The 13344-nt window shown below is 54.3% G+C and overlaps 1 protein-coding gene across 2 annotated transcripts in view; it reads right to left on the reverse strand.

Annotated features, from left to right (window-relative positions):
- The window catches only part of GAK (cyclin G associated kinase), a 49714-nt gene extending 36524 nt beyond the window's left edge, over positions 1-13190 (reverse strand). Inside the window, exons 1-4 of one of the 2 annotated variants that reach the window (XM_030876626.2) lie at positions 12951-13190; positions 4194-4255; positions 3421-3480; positions 2403-2517 (exon numbers count right to left, since the gene is read on the reverse strand). In XM_030876626.2, the coding sequence (XP_030732486.1) occupies positions 2403-2517; positions 3421-3480; positions 4194-4255; positions 12951-13095 (382 nt within the window). In that variant the 5' untranslated portion in view covers positions 13096-13190. Of the gene's footprint in view, positions 1-2402; positions 2518-3420; positions 3481-4193; positions 4256-4370; positions 4432-12950 lie in introns of those variants that run through there. The other variant, XM_070045540.1, reaches the window with a different exon arrangement.
- Between the last annotated feature and the right edge of the window lie 154 nt (positions 13191-13344).

Raw genomic sequence — 13344 nt, forward strand, 5'->3', positions numbered from 1 at the left:
TCCAGACCAGTGAAGCCGGCCGGTCCCCTCCGCGGCAGCTCCCTCCACGACTGTGTGCCACGTGCCGTCTCTGCCGGGCTGGCCTCCACGGCCGCCCCCTCCCTGGTCCGGGCCTCAGGCTGCCTCGGCTGCCACGCTCCACAGCTCAGCTCCGCACACTAGGGCCTGCGGTCCACTCGATGCAGCTGCAAGGGCGCCACCACATCTACAGGCCCCACAGTCAACCGGCACTCAGCCCCTCGCCCTGCGACCCTGCCTCCTGCCAACCCGCCAGCTCCCAAGCCCCTGCCACACCCTCCTGCAGCTCCCGGCACAGCTGCACAGCCCTTCCCCAGCCTGACTCTGGACTGGGGCTGGGCTCTGTCTGTGCTGTGCCCTAACCCTAACCCTCAGCGGGGGCAGGGGGCCCACAGTAGAGATGGAGCCCCAAGGGCCGATGGGGCCCTCAGGAACAGACCGCCAACCCCCAAGACGCAGACAGGGCACAGGCCCCATGAGGTGTTGCGAGGGGTCTAGAGCAGGGATGACAGTGGCCGCCAGGCTGTCTGGGGCAGCGGGGGCGAGCCGGCGCGTGCACGAGGTCAGGGTTCGCTGGCCTCTGGCGTCCCATGAGAATCAAGAGCGGTCTTTCTAAAGATAAGTTTGTAGGTGGCACGGCGGCTGAGAGGGCACCGCGGAGGACAAAGCTGGGGTCCCAGGAAGGGATGGGGGCTCCTGGGGCATGTATCCAGGGTGGCCACCATCAGACCAACCTTCAGTGGAACTGGTGCCCACGTGCCCCTCCCCCACCACTCCCAAAGACCCTGCGTCGCCGGGAGCTGCCACCGCCATGCCTAGTGCTCAACCTGGGCCTCGCGCGCTGGCCCAGATGGGTAGTCCCGGCAGCACCGCCAAGACTGGTGCACTCGCCGAGGTCGCCGCGTCGGGGCCGCCCCCGCCTCAGGCGCCACCTGCAGGCCCGCACTCGTGAAAGGCGCCCACGGCCTCCAAACCCAAGATCAAAGCAACGCCAAGGCGCAGCGAGCGACTGAACAACAAGCGGGGAGCGCTGTACATGAACCTCGGCTCTCCGGGGACACCAAGGGCCCAGAGAGGGCCCTGTGGGACCCGCGCGGCCCCCACCGCCCCCGCGCATTGGGAGCCTTCCAGAGGGCGCGGGTGAACGTGGGGGCACCACGTGGGCGCGGCAGGCTCGCAGGAGAGGACCCTGCTTCACAAGCTCCCACGTGACGCTGTCTTCAGTGAGCATGAGGCCTCTTGCAGGTAGAACCCAGCGATGCCAACCATCCGCTAAGTGGGAGAACCGGGCGCCAGACCTGGGCTGGGCGGGTCGGCACTCACCAGCTGTGGGAACCGAGGAGCCAGCACGTGGCTGCATCTCAACGCCGCTCCTGGCCGGAGCCCGGCACTCCCACGCCACCCCGTCGGAAAGCGCTGTGCGCTCCAGGTTCTGCCTTATCTGCTCAGGATGGGGACACCCGTCCTCCTCCGCTCGCTCGGGGCGGTGATCCTGTGCACCTTGGCTCCCGGCTGCAGTCCACAGCACCCCCTCCCCAGCAGCCCCGACACCCCGTCTCTGCTCTTCTTTGCAGCATGACTCCTGCACTCACGGCCCCCCACCCCTCCTCCTGGGACACTCCTTGGGGGCAGTGACCCCTGGGGTTGCTTCCCTCCTGGGTAGCCGCCTGCCGCAGTCTCCCTCACTCTCCCCTGGCCTCGTGGCGGCCCCACATGCGCTGCCTGCGACCAATGGACAAGCAGGACGTCTGGCGGCCCCTGCCCCAACTCCGGGCCCCACAGCCAGTCCTCTACGCCTGCCGGACCTCAGGAGTCCTGCCCTGCCCCTTCCATCCACGAGCCCCAGGACGGGCTCCGGCCACCTCGCTCCCGCTCTTTTGCCCACACGGGTCCAGCACGGGGCAGGTGCTCAGTGCGAGGACGAGCCGAGCCCGACCCTCCAGGCGGGGGGCCTGCTTCCGCCACAGACAGAGGCTGAGCCCCTAGAACTCTCTGGAAGGCATGGGCTCTCCGCTGCCTTAAGTGGACACAGGAGTCCTCCTTTCAGAACACAGCAAGTGCAAGTGTGACCACCTCGACGCAGGTGAGGTCGCAGCCTCAGGATGGCGCAGCCGCTCAAGCCCACCTCCCCGGCCTCACCTGACCGCTTCCCGACTGAGGCGGCTTCCTGCTGCCCGAGAGCCCTGACAGCACGCCTCCACCCCTTTCTCAGACCCATCTCTGCCCCCACGCCCAGCGCAGGGACGAGGGGGGATGCAGCCTCTCAAAGAGCTCCCGCCGGACAGCGAGCCATGCTCTCTCCGGGACAGCCACCGTGTCTCCGGGAGAGAAGACCCGGGAGCATCTCTCGACTGCTGGGCGGTCCCGAGCCACTGGAACCTCACCTCGGCAGAGTTCCATGAGCAGCAGGAACTCGGCCTGCCCGGTGTCTGACTCCTCTTTTCCTATCGACGCTGCAGAACAAAACTGGACAATATTTGCGTGGCCTGAAAGTTTTTTCTGCAGGTGTCTTGTTAAAGGAGAATGCGTAAGTCTGCACGTTTAAAACAATATATACATAACATTAAGACACTAAGGTCAGAACAGTGAATGCAATTAGCCTGCAATCTCGCCGCGTCAGAGCCAGAAGAGGACAGCAAGCAGGTAGGGGGCAGCCAGGACTGCAGGAAGACGCAGGCAGGAGGGGGAGCGGGAGGGAAGGTGGGGACAAAGACCCCCACCACGCTGGCCACGCACCTGACCGCAGGCCGGCCAGGACAGCAGGCGGAGGGCGTGGCATGCGCAAGGCTGTGAAGGTGAACGAGGCTACCGGGAACCCAGCAAGGGGAGGACCCCTGGGCCCAGGCGGCCGGCAGGCTCACAGTGGACAGAGCTTTGAGACGGAAGAGAACAGATTCTGACAGCAAAGGGAAGACCCCAGTTCCAGGAGAGCACGTGCGCGAGTGGAGAGCAGAGCAGCGCCAGCCCCACAGACCGACGCGCCATGCATGGACGCCCCGGGGGGGCCCGCGCGCTCTGGGCAGGGCGAGAGGGACTCGGGGGGCTGATCAGAAGTGACACAGAGGCCCATGGGAACCAGGCCTGGCGAGGGGCTGGGGGCACAGCTGCTGGCCGGGCACCGTGGGCCACACCAGGTCACGAAGGACAGGCAGAAGGGCAGAGGCAGGGGGCTGCCCACCCCTGGCCTGGAGACCTCTCAGCAGGAATGACGACGCTCCCAAGGGTACAGATCTCTTATCATCACCCTGAGAGTGAAGAACAAGGAAGAGAACTCCTTCCTACTAGACACGCGCTGCAGCTAAGTCCAGGGAAGCCAACACGGAGAGGGCGTCACTGCGCAGCCTCTCGGCCGTGCTCAACCACAGCTGGACGCAGGCCTCCACGTGACCAGGAAAAGGATACCATGAAACACACTTCCTGAATGATGGCTCTGTTCTTCTCCTCTTCGTTGGACAGTAATCTCTGTATCAGGAAATAGCGTACGAGGGAAGAGTAGAGGCTTTATCTTAGTGCTCTGTACCCAAGAGAACACACACCACGCATCTAAGGGCTCCCCCGCCTGTGCTTTAACATCTGACCCGCAGAGAAACGTGACAGAGGTTACAGACCCTTGGAAATGGGCCTTTATGATCCAAGGACATAAGAAAAACCAAAAGTAGGAGGCTTTTCCCCAAACAGGCTAGAGGAAAGTGAGATGTGGGTGTAGTTCTGGATGCCAGAGTGCAAGTGCACACCGCCAGCTCGGCCGCCCCCGAGACAGGCCCTCTGCGAGCCTCAGGACAAGCTAGCACGCGTGCCCAGCACCCCAAGTGGCCCGGACGCCCCCTCCCACCGCACCCCCGTGGCCCTTATTTATAGATACACTGTGAACGCTGTTTTACACGAGTGGCCTTCAAGCTCCCGGCATTCGTGGAGCCCTTGCTTTGGCAGCTCTGACCCTCCTCCCCTGGCCGCCCGCTGAGTCCCCGCCCCAAAGTCGGAGACCACAGCTCTACAGTCCTCTAAAACTGCTGAGGCTTCACCGGCAGAAGAAACAAGTAAAACAAACAGACACAGACTGCAAAAAAGAAACAAACTAAAGAACAGGGATAAATCTCTGAAAACACTGTCACTTAGACACCTGTTTCTTTTAAAACACACCGACACCCACGAAAGCGTTTGTCCCCCTTTATTACCTTCAACGCATACTCTCTGCCACTCCCCAGATCTTGAGCTTCATACACAAATGCAAACCCTCCTGAAAATTAGAAAAATAGACATCAGTTCAGTGCTGTGATTTTATTTAACATTAAGCTTTAAAAATAACTTTCCCTGTCTCAAATAAAGTTTGAATAAGCATGGGAAAAAAATACCTTTACTAAGTAAAACACAAACTGGACTTGTGGCTAGCAGTTTGCTTTCTGCAACAATGATGGCCCCGATTTATATAATACTGCCTTCTAAATACCCTGCTTCACAGGAAGGAAGGGAATGAACATAGGAGCGAGATCAATGCGGGAAAAATCAACACAACTGAGGCCAGTCCTGTGAAAACAAATAAAAGACTAGTATCACACGTGAATGTGGATGAAAGAATTCTTAACAAATCATTAATTCTAGATAAAATAGAATATTAACAAATCAAACTCAACAACATATAAAAAAGGATAATACAGCACAACTAGGCAGAGTCGGTTTAATCAATGTAATTCAATTATTTTTAGTTTGATTTGCTTACTTTTTTCTAGTTTCCTACAGTGGAAAATTTCATCATGAAATTTAAAACTCTCAGCAAACTAGGAACAGAAGGAAACTTGCTCAACCTGATGAAGGGCATCTCTGAAAGACCCACAGCAAACATCACTCAGCAGTGGAAGACCAGACGCTTCCCTCTAAGATCAGGGATACTGCCATTCAGTATCACACTGGAAGTGCTGGCCAGTGCAATCAGGCAAGAAAAGAAATAAAAGGCATCCAGATTGAAAAGAAGTAAAAATGTTTTTCTTTGCAGACAACATGATCGTCTATGTAGACAAGCTTATACCTACACCCCAAAAGCTACTATCAGTAATAAATGAGTATAGAAAGGTTGTGGGATGCAAGAGCAACATACAAAAAAATCAACTTTATTTCTACAAACCCTAAGTTAGGCAAAGATTTCTCAGATATAAAAAAAAAGTATGATCCATAAGTGAAAAATATGATAAATGCACTTCATTAAAGATGGTTTTACTGATTTCTGGAATACACTGTTGAGAGGGTGAAAGACAAGCCCCTAATTGCTTTGCAAATCACACACCTGCCAAAGGACCTCTATCCAGAAAATATAAAGAAAATCCAAAGTTCAGTTTAACAACATTTTAATGAGCAAAATATATGAAAAGACACTCAACCAAGATAAATAGCTAGCAAGTAAGCATATGGAAAAATGTTGTGTCATTATCCACCAGGGAAATGCACACGTAAATAAGGATACTACTATACACCTATCAGAACATCTAAAAGTTCTTAAACCGACCTACCAAATAGTGATTAAGGTGTGAAGCAACTGCACGCTTATACACCACTCATGGGAATGCAGAATGGTATCATCATTTTGGAAAACAGTTTGGAGATTTCTTTAAAAGTTAAACATATGCCAACTCTACAGCCCTGTCATTACACTGCTAGTATTTACCCGGGAAAAATAAAAGCACACATCCACACAAGGACTTGTGCACGAATGTTCATAGCAGCCCCATTTGTAACTGCCCAAACTGGAAACAACCCACATGTCCATCAACAGTGAATGGATAAACCAATCATCCCTGCACAGAACACGACTCACCAACAAATAGGATGGAACTATTGCTAACATGCAGCAACAGGATGACTCTCAAAACGATTATGCTGAAGAACAAAAATCAGGAAAAAGGAGTACATGTGTATGTACACACAATTTCATTTATAGGAGAGCCTAAAAAATACAGACTACTCCACAGTAACAAAAAGCAGGTCAGCGGCGGCCTGGAGGTCGAGGATGGGAGGAGAGGACTGTGAGGGAAGGGGGAAAATTGTGGAGGTGATGGGTTTGTTCACCACCTTGATGACAATGACAGCTATGCAGACATATACATACACGCACATATACATATGTATATATACACACACGGGACATATTTAAAGTGTTTTGACATATATGCAGAGTTACTGTACGTCACTTTTATCTCAACGTAGCAGTTATAAAATTAAATAGTAAGTCAATATAAAAAAATAGATGAGGGCTTCCCTGGTGGCGCAGTGGTTGAGAGTCCGCCTGCCGATGCAGGGGACACGGGTTCGTGCCCCGGTCTGGGAAGATCCCACATGCTGCGAAGCGGCTGGGCCCGTGAGCCACAACTACTGAGCCTGTGCTCTAGAGTCCACGAGACACAACTACTGAGCCCGCGTGCCACAACTACTGAAGCCTGTGCACCTAGAGCCCATGCTCCGCAACAAGAGAAGCCACACAATGAGAAGCCCGCGCATGGCAACAGAGTAGCCCCCGCTCACTGCAACTAGAGAGAGCCCACGCACAGCAACGAAGACCCAATGCAGCCAAAAATAAATAAATAAAATAAATAAATTTTTAAAATAAACAACAACACAGTCACTTGTATTGTATTTAACACCCCGAAAAGCAGGACTATGCATTGTCTGTGAACACAGCACATGCAGAGGAAACAAGAGATGAGCAGGAAGCACATGCCGTAAATTCATGGTGGCGGCTGCCTCTGAAGAGAAACAGAGAAATGCAACCAGGGGTAGGGGGTCAACAGAACCCTTAACAACATCTGTGATGCTTCACTGTTTAGAAAAAGTCTGGAACCAAACACGACTTTTTAAAAAGCTACCGTTTATTCATTCTGGAGAGCAGGGACAAAGGTGTCTGTTCTGTTGTTATTCTTTCTACTTTTCTGCATTTTTGAAATTTTTCCTATTTAAAAAAAAACCCAATTTCAAATTTTGTGGTATAGCTACAGTAATCAAGACCGTGTGGCACTGGTGGAGGGACAGAGCAACAGAACAAAAGAGAAAAACCCCAGAAATAGAACCCCACGAATATGCCCAAATGATTTCTGACAAAGATGCAAAAGCAATTCCATGTTAGAAGCACTGTTTTTTCAATAAATGGTGCTGGAGCAATTGGACAGCTCCAGGCAAAACAAAGAACTTCAATCTAAACTTTACACCTTACACGACAATCAACTCAGAGCATACAAATGCAAAACCATGAGACAGCACAGGAGAGAAATCCTGGAGACGCAGAGCTTGGCAAAGAGTTCTCAGACTTGACAGCAAAAGCAGGATTCAGGAAGGAAAAGTGATAGAACAGACTTCCTGAAAGTTAAAGCTTTAGATCCACAACAGACCCTGTTCAGAGGCTGGAAGACAAGCTGCAGCCTCAGAGAAAACACTTGCAAACCACATCTGACAGTGGACTCGTACCTACAACATACAACGAGCTCTCAAAACTCAGCAATGAAAGACCATTCGAAAATAGGCAGAAGGCACAGAGACGTTTCTCCTATGAGGGTGGGAGGTGGAAATAAGCACGGCCTTAGCCTTTAGGGAAACACAAATTAAAGCCCCAATGAGCTACCACTACACACCTGCTGAATGATCAAATGAAAACACAACACAAAATACCGGCAAAGACTCAGAGAAACTCATCACGCTTTGTAATGGACTCAGCTGTGTCCCCCCAGAAGTCATGTGTTGAAGCTCTAACCGCCCCCAATGCGACTGTATCTGGAGAGAGGGCATTTAGGGAGATAGATAAAGTTAAAGCCCTGACCCAACAGGACTAGAGTCCTTAGAAGAACAGGAGACACCAGAACAGCCGAGGGAAAAGACCTCACCAGAGACCCTGCCAGCACCCTGGTCTCAGACTCCAAGCCTCCAAAATAATGAAAATGAACATGTTGTTTACACCACCTTGCCTGCAGTTTGTACAGCAGCCCGAGCAGACTAAGACACTCAGCCACTGCTGATGGGAATGTGAAAAGAGCACAGCCGCTCTGGAAAACAGGTTGGTAGTTTTCTAAAAACAAAACATGCAACTGCCATGTGACCCAGCACCTGGGCATTTATTCCAGAAAAATGAAAACACAGCCACACAAAAACCTGTACACGAATGTTTATAGCAGCTTTATTTCAAATAACCAAAAAACCTGGAACAACCCAGATGTGCTTCAGTGGGTGAATGGCTGAGCAAACTACGGCACATCCACACCACGGAGTGCTCTGCAGAAATAAAAACGAACTAGTTACAGACACAACAACCTGGATGGCTCCCCAGACAATCATGCGGAGTGAAAAAAGCCAATTCCAAGAGGCTACACGATGTGTGATTTCGCTTACACAGCATTCTTCAAAGGACAAATTACAGAGGAGGACAGATTAGTGCTTTCCAGGGGTCCAGGAGGGGCATCTGGCTGTGAAAGGTACGAGGGACCCTTGTGGGGATGGACACGTGCAATTCTGGTTGTGATGGCAACTCCAGTTTTTCCAGATGCTGCCACAGCGGGAACGGGCAGTGTATGCAGACCTCTCCGTACCTTTTCTTACAACTGCACATAAGTCTATGATGACCTCAAAATTAAAAGTCTACGTAAAAATAGTAACACTAGCGTATAAAACGCATGAAGGAATGCCATGTTGGGCACTGCTAAGACAGTGCCCTACACAGTCATTACCGTGTATGTTCTGTAATCGGGAAATGGCTGACCTCCTCTTCCCCACATATGGGGGGTGCACGTGCGTGTGTGCGTGTATTATATAAAAACAGGACTCAGATCCAGAATAATAAGAAACTCCCACAACTCCTGCCCAATAAAAAATGGAAAAAAGATTTTAACAAACATTTCACACACAGAAAAGATACACGATTGGCTAATAAGCGGGTGAAAAGGTGTTGGACAGTATCACGGGGAAAATGCAGACTTGACCACTACACCCTCTCGAGAACGGGTGTAACCACAACGACAGGCGCTCACGAGCTGGCGGGGCAGAAGCTGGTGCAGCCACGGTGGAGAGGGTTTGGCCATTTCATCTGAAGCTAACCCTACATCCCACCCAGAAGCCCGCACCCCACTCCTGGGCATTTTACCCAAGAGAAAGGAAAACACACAAAAACTTCATAAAAAATGTCGTTGGCAACTTCATTCACAATAGCCCCAAATGGGAACACCCAAAGGTCCATGGCAGGGGAGGGACAGCAAACTGCAGCAGAAAAGGGAACCGAACTTCAAAACCATGAAGCCGCCGGTGAGAGCACCCGGGCGCGACACCAGAGACATGCTGTCCCAGAAGAGGGGACTCAGAGCCAGCAAGCGCCTGGCCGGGGGGGGACTGGGGCCCAGAGGCTTTCTGGGGTGGCAACTTTCTGTACAGCCATCTGCTGCACAGGTGCGCGCATCTGTCACAGCACCTGCAGTCTGCATCCCCCCGGGTGAAGGACGCAATTCAAATTATTCTTGATAAAAGAAAATAGGCACAGCATGTGGTCATGCAATTCCTGAAGGGGAGCCAGAACGGCTAACAGGCACTGAAATAAGCTCAATCTCACCCATCAGAGAAGCGCAGACCAACAGAACCAGATACCACTTTTATCCACTACAATGAGGAGGATGTGGGGAGGCTGGAGTCCGGCAGGGCCTCCGAGGAGGCCGGTGACTGTCCCTCCCACAGCGCAGGGTCACAGACAGGGGCAGGCGAGGCGGGGCACTGCTGGCAGGACAGCAAGCACCAGGCCAGGTGGGGCAGCAGCATGGGAAGCAGGCCGGGTGATCTTAACACGTTTTCCCTCAGCATTGCTGGTAAGAAGCAGACACTCCTACAGAGCAGAATTCCAGGAGCTCCACTGCACACACGTGATCACTACCTACCCTACAGAGACGCCTGCTCACGCAGACGGCAGGCGGTGTCTCTGGAGACGAGCAGGCCTGGCAGAGGCAGGAAGGAGAGCACCGCCCCGCAGGGAGACGTCCCCATCCCAGGACCCTCCCCGGAAGACACCCCGAAGTGTCCGGCCTCAGGGCCACCTCCCCAGTGTCCCGCTCCAGGCACCCACGCGCCAGCAGACAGACACGCACTGGAGAAGTACCGCAGGCCTGGCACCACAGGCGCCCAGCGGGCAGGGCAAAGCCAGTGGCCGCCTCCGCGCTCGGCTCCCACCTGGCCCTCCAGTGGCACCACTCCAGCAGCTTCTCTTACCTTCATTTCCTCTGGACACTTAACCCTCCGGGACACACCTAAGACGACCCAGGCTTTTCCTGGGACCAGAGCCTCCCCTGAGCTGCCGCCCGACTCCACCATCACCCCCCGGGGGCACTGGCAAGCTCCCGACGGCCCCGACCTCAGCACCACCACGATCACACTCCACATGAAGCACCAGGGACTGTGCCCCCCAAGTAGCCAGGACCCCATAAGTACTGTTCTGGTGATTATTACTGCTTTATGCTGGGTGCTATCACCACGGTTAAAGGCTGACCTTAAAGCTGCCAATGGGCCAGTGAAGGGTCGGGTGGGCCAGCTGAGAGGGCGATCACTCAGGCACAAGACGTGGGCCGCCTCGTCCCGATGGCCACAACCGGCCACCGAGCCTAAGTCCCTGCTGCAAAGATCCTGGCTATCTGTGCTCTGCAGTGTCCGAAGAGGAAACGTCCCCTCGGAACCCTCCCTGGCAGAGACGAGCCCATCTCACGGGAGTGAGTCCACAGAGCAAAGCAGCCCTACAGAGCTGGGCTGCCCGAGGGACCAAATGCTCCCAAGCAGTAGCGATCCATCCCCGTTATCCTTTCTGGCAGAAGGAAGCATGAGCATGCAGAATCCGAAACAAGAAGACACGCAGGACGTATCCTGAAGCCCACTTGGACTAGGCATCTCTGACGTTGTGGGAACTCCCAGTCATTTGCTTTAAGAAAGTGAAAATTTAGAACAAATTTTGAAAAGGTTAGAAAGCTATCTGGATCACCCAACCCACCGTTCTGCCCAATAACCCATTTCAGACAAGTGCAAATTCCAAAAAGCTATGAAAACCAATGTTTTTTCCCTAAATCATTTGATAGCAAAACCTGATCTATTATAAACTCACCTGGGGCAACACCTGACTTGAACTGATGTGAGGCTATTTGAAGACTTAATTATCCCACAGTGAGGATGCTTACTTATTTAATTACAGATACAGTAACACACTTGATTATGTGACACTTTCCCAACTCCCGCAGCAGTGTCCCAGGACATACAGGATACACACTATCTTTCTAAAACCCGAAGAATTCTGGAATTGTCAACATAGGTACCCAAGGGTTTTGGGTTCGGGACCTTCCCCATATTTATGCAAGGCAGCCTGATTTCCCGCAGCTTATGTTCTAAGGTTGCTGTTTTGCGTGAACGACTTCATACGGGTTTCTTACCATCCCAGTTCAGAAAGCTGGAGCTGCCAGTTCAGGTTAAGGGAGGGAATCTACAGTTGCTAATCGCAGTGGTGACTTTCAGCCCCTGACATGCCCAGAGAGCAAAGGGAACAGGTGCTCTGCACAGCCACAGTGGCTGCTCCCCTACCCTTGTTCTTCATCCTGGGTGTTAAGCCACAGGCAAGAGCTTCCTTCTCTCCGTGACCCACCTCCCATCCCACCCCTCCTCCCCCTGGCCCTGCCACTGCACCCAGCAGGGGTGCATCCTTACCCTCCCACCTCAGCTGCGCCCACTGTCTATCCACCCAGAGGATCCCCTGCACTGCGCTGTCCTTTGGTCATCAAAGCCTGTGTCTTACTTGAACTTCCACAAGGCAGAAACCATGTACCGTCCACTGTGAATTTCTTAAAAGAATCAAAATACTTGCCTGGTATTTTCAGAATAAGTGAATTGATCTGGGGGAACTCTCATTGCTAGAGATACTGGCCCCTACCTCTGAAAGAAGAGCCTGATGTTTTCTCACTAAATCACACCCAAAATCTCTTCGTTTCTGACAGTGGAGAAAAAGTGTGTTCTGATGCTAAGGCCAGAACATCACCTCAGGCCTTTAGGAATGAGGGCACCAGAACAGTCAGCCAGTTTCCCACCTCAAATGCAGCACAAGTAGAAGCAAGAGTGCTAACGCAGGGGATACAGTTCTGCTTCAGCACCGGCCCCAAAGCCAACTGTGTTTAGCTGGTGAGCACCAGGGCCAGGGAAATCTGCCATGCCAGACAGAACAGAAAAACCCAGATGAGGAACTAGGACTGCGCCAACATTGGTGATAAATTCTGGGTGAAGAAGGGAGAGGACGTTCAGGAAGCTAGAGAGAGCACGCGGAAACACAGCCGACTAAAGATGGACCAGCCCACCCTGCAAGGTTCTGTTCCGATCACACCTGTTGGCTCAGCTTGCAGTAACTTCCGTGGGATCTCACACAGAGGTCGGGGAGCGGGACGCTCAGGTCGTAAGAGAGGAAGCCCGGCTACCGGACACTGCGCTGCTGTCTGTCCCAACACCCAAGCAGGGTAGGACTGCGGTCACCCACGCCGGAGTTCCTGTCACCCGAGGAGGGCCAGCCCTACGTCCACTGCCCCACTACCGCCCTCCATGCGAGGGAAGGACCACGACTTAGACCCACGCCGCCGCACCGCCCGCCTCCGGACTCCAGCCTTCAGCCGTGCGGGGCCCCCTCGCTCCGCCTCTACTGTGGCCACTCGCTCCAGGCCCCGCCTGCCCACCATTCCTTCCCGCCGCCACAGCCTCCGCTCCGGCCGCGGGTCAGCCCACACCTGCCGCCAAGACTACCTTGCCCCGGCCTGACCCCAAGCCTCCGACAAGGAAGTGCCCAACCCTAGGCCGGCCTCACCCTCAGCAGTGGCCTCCCGGCCGGCCGTGACCCTCCCCGCCGCGGCCATTCTCCCCCGGCCCTGACCCTCCCCCGGCCGGGCCCATGCCACCGGCCCCGGCTTCACCTTCGGCCAGGACCCGCCGCACCCGCAGCCGCAGCTCGCCCATCTCCACCGTCTGCCCCACGAAATCAGTCTGGTCGCGGCCGGCAGCACCACCCAGGGAGCCAGGGCCGGCCAGGAAGTCGAGCGCAGACTGCAGCAGCGACATGGTGGCGGCCCGCGGCGGGCGCCGGACAGAGGGCTCGGCGTCCAGCCGCGTCCGGGTCCACTCGGCAACCGCCGGCCGCGAACCGCACCAGCTTCCGCCCGACGCCGCGACGCAGGGGCGGGAGCGCGTCGCCGCCCGGAAGAGCGCCGGCGCCTCACTTCCGCCGCGCCAGCGGCCGTGCATGCGCAGGGCGGGGTGCCGGCTGGGGGAGGGGCGGTGCGCGTGCGCGGTGCCGCAGGCCTCGGAACG

The sequence above is a fragment of the Globicephala melas genome, chromosome 5 (genome assembly GCF_963455315.2).
Source record: "Globicephala melas chromosome 5, mGloMel1.2, whole genome shotgun sequence".
NCBI lineage: Eukaryota > Metazoa > Chordata > Mammalia > Artiodactyla > Delphinidae > Globicephala > Globicephala melas.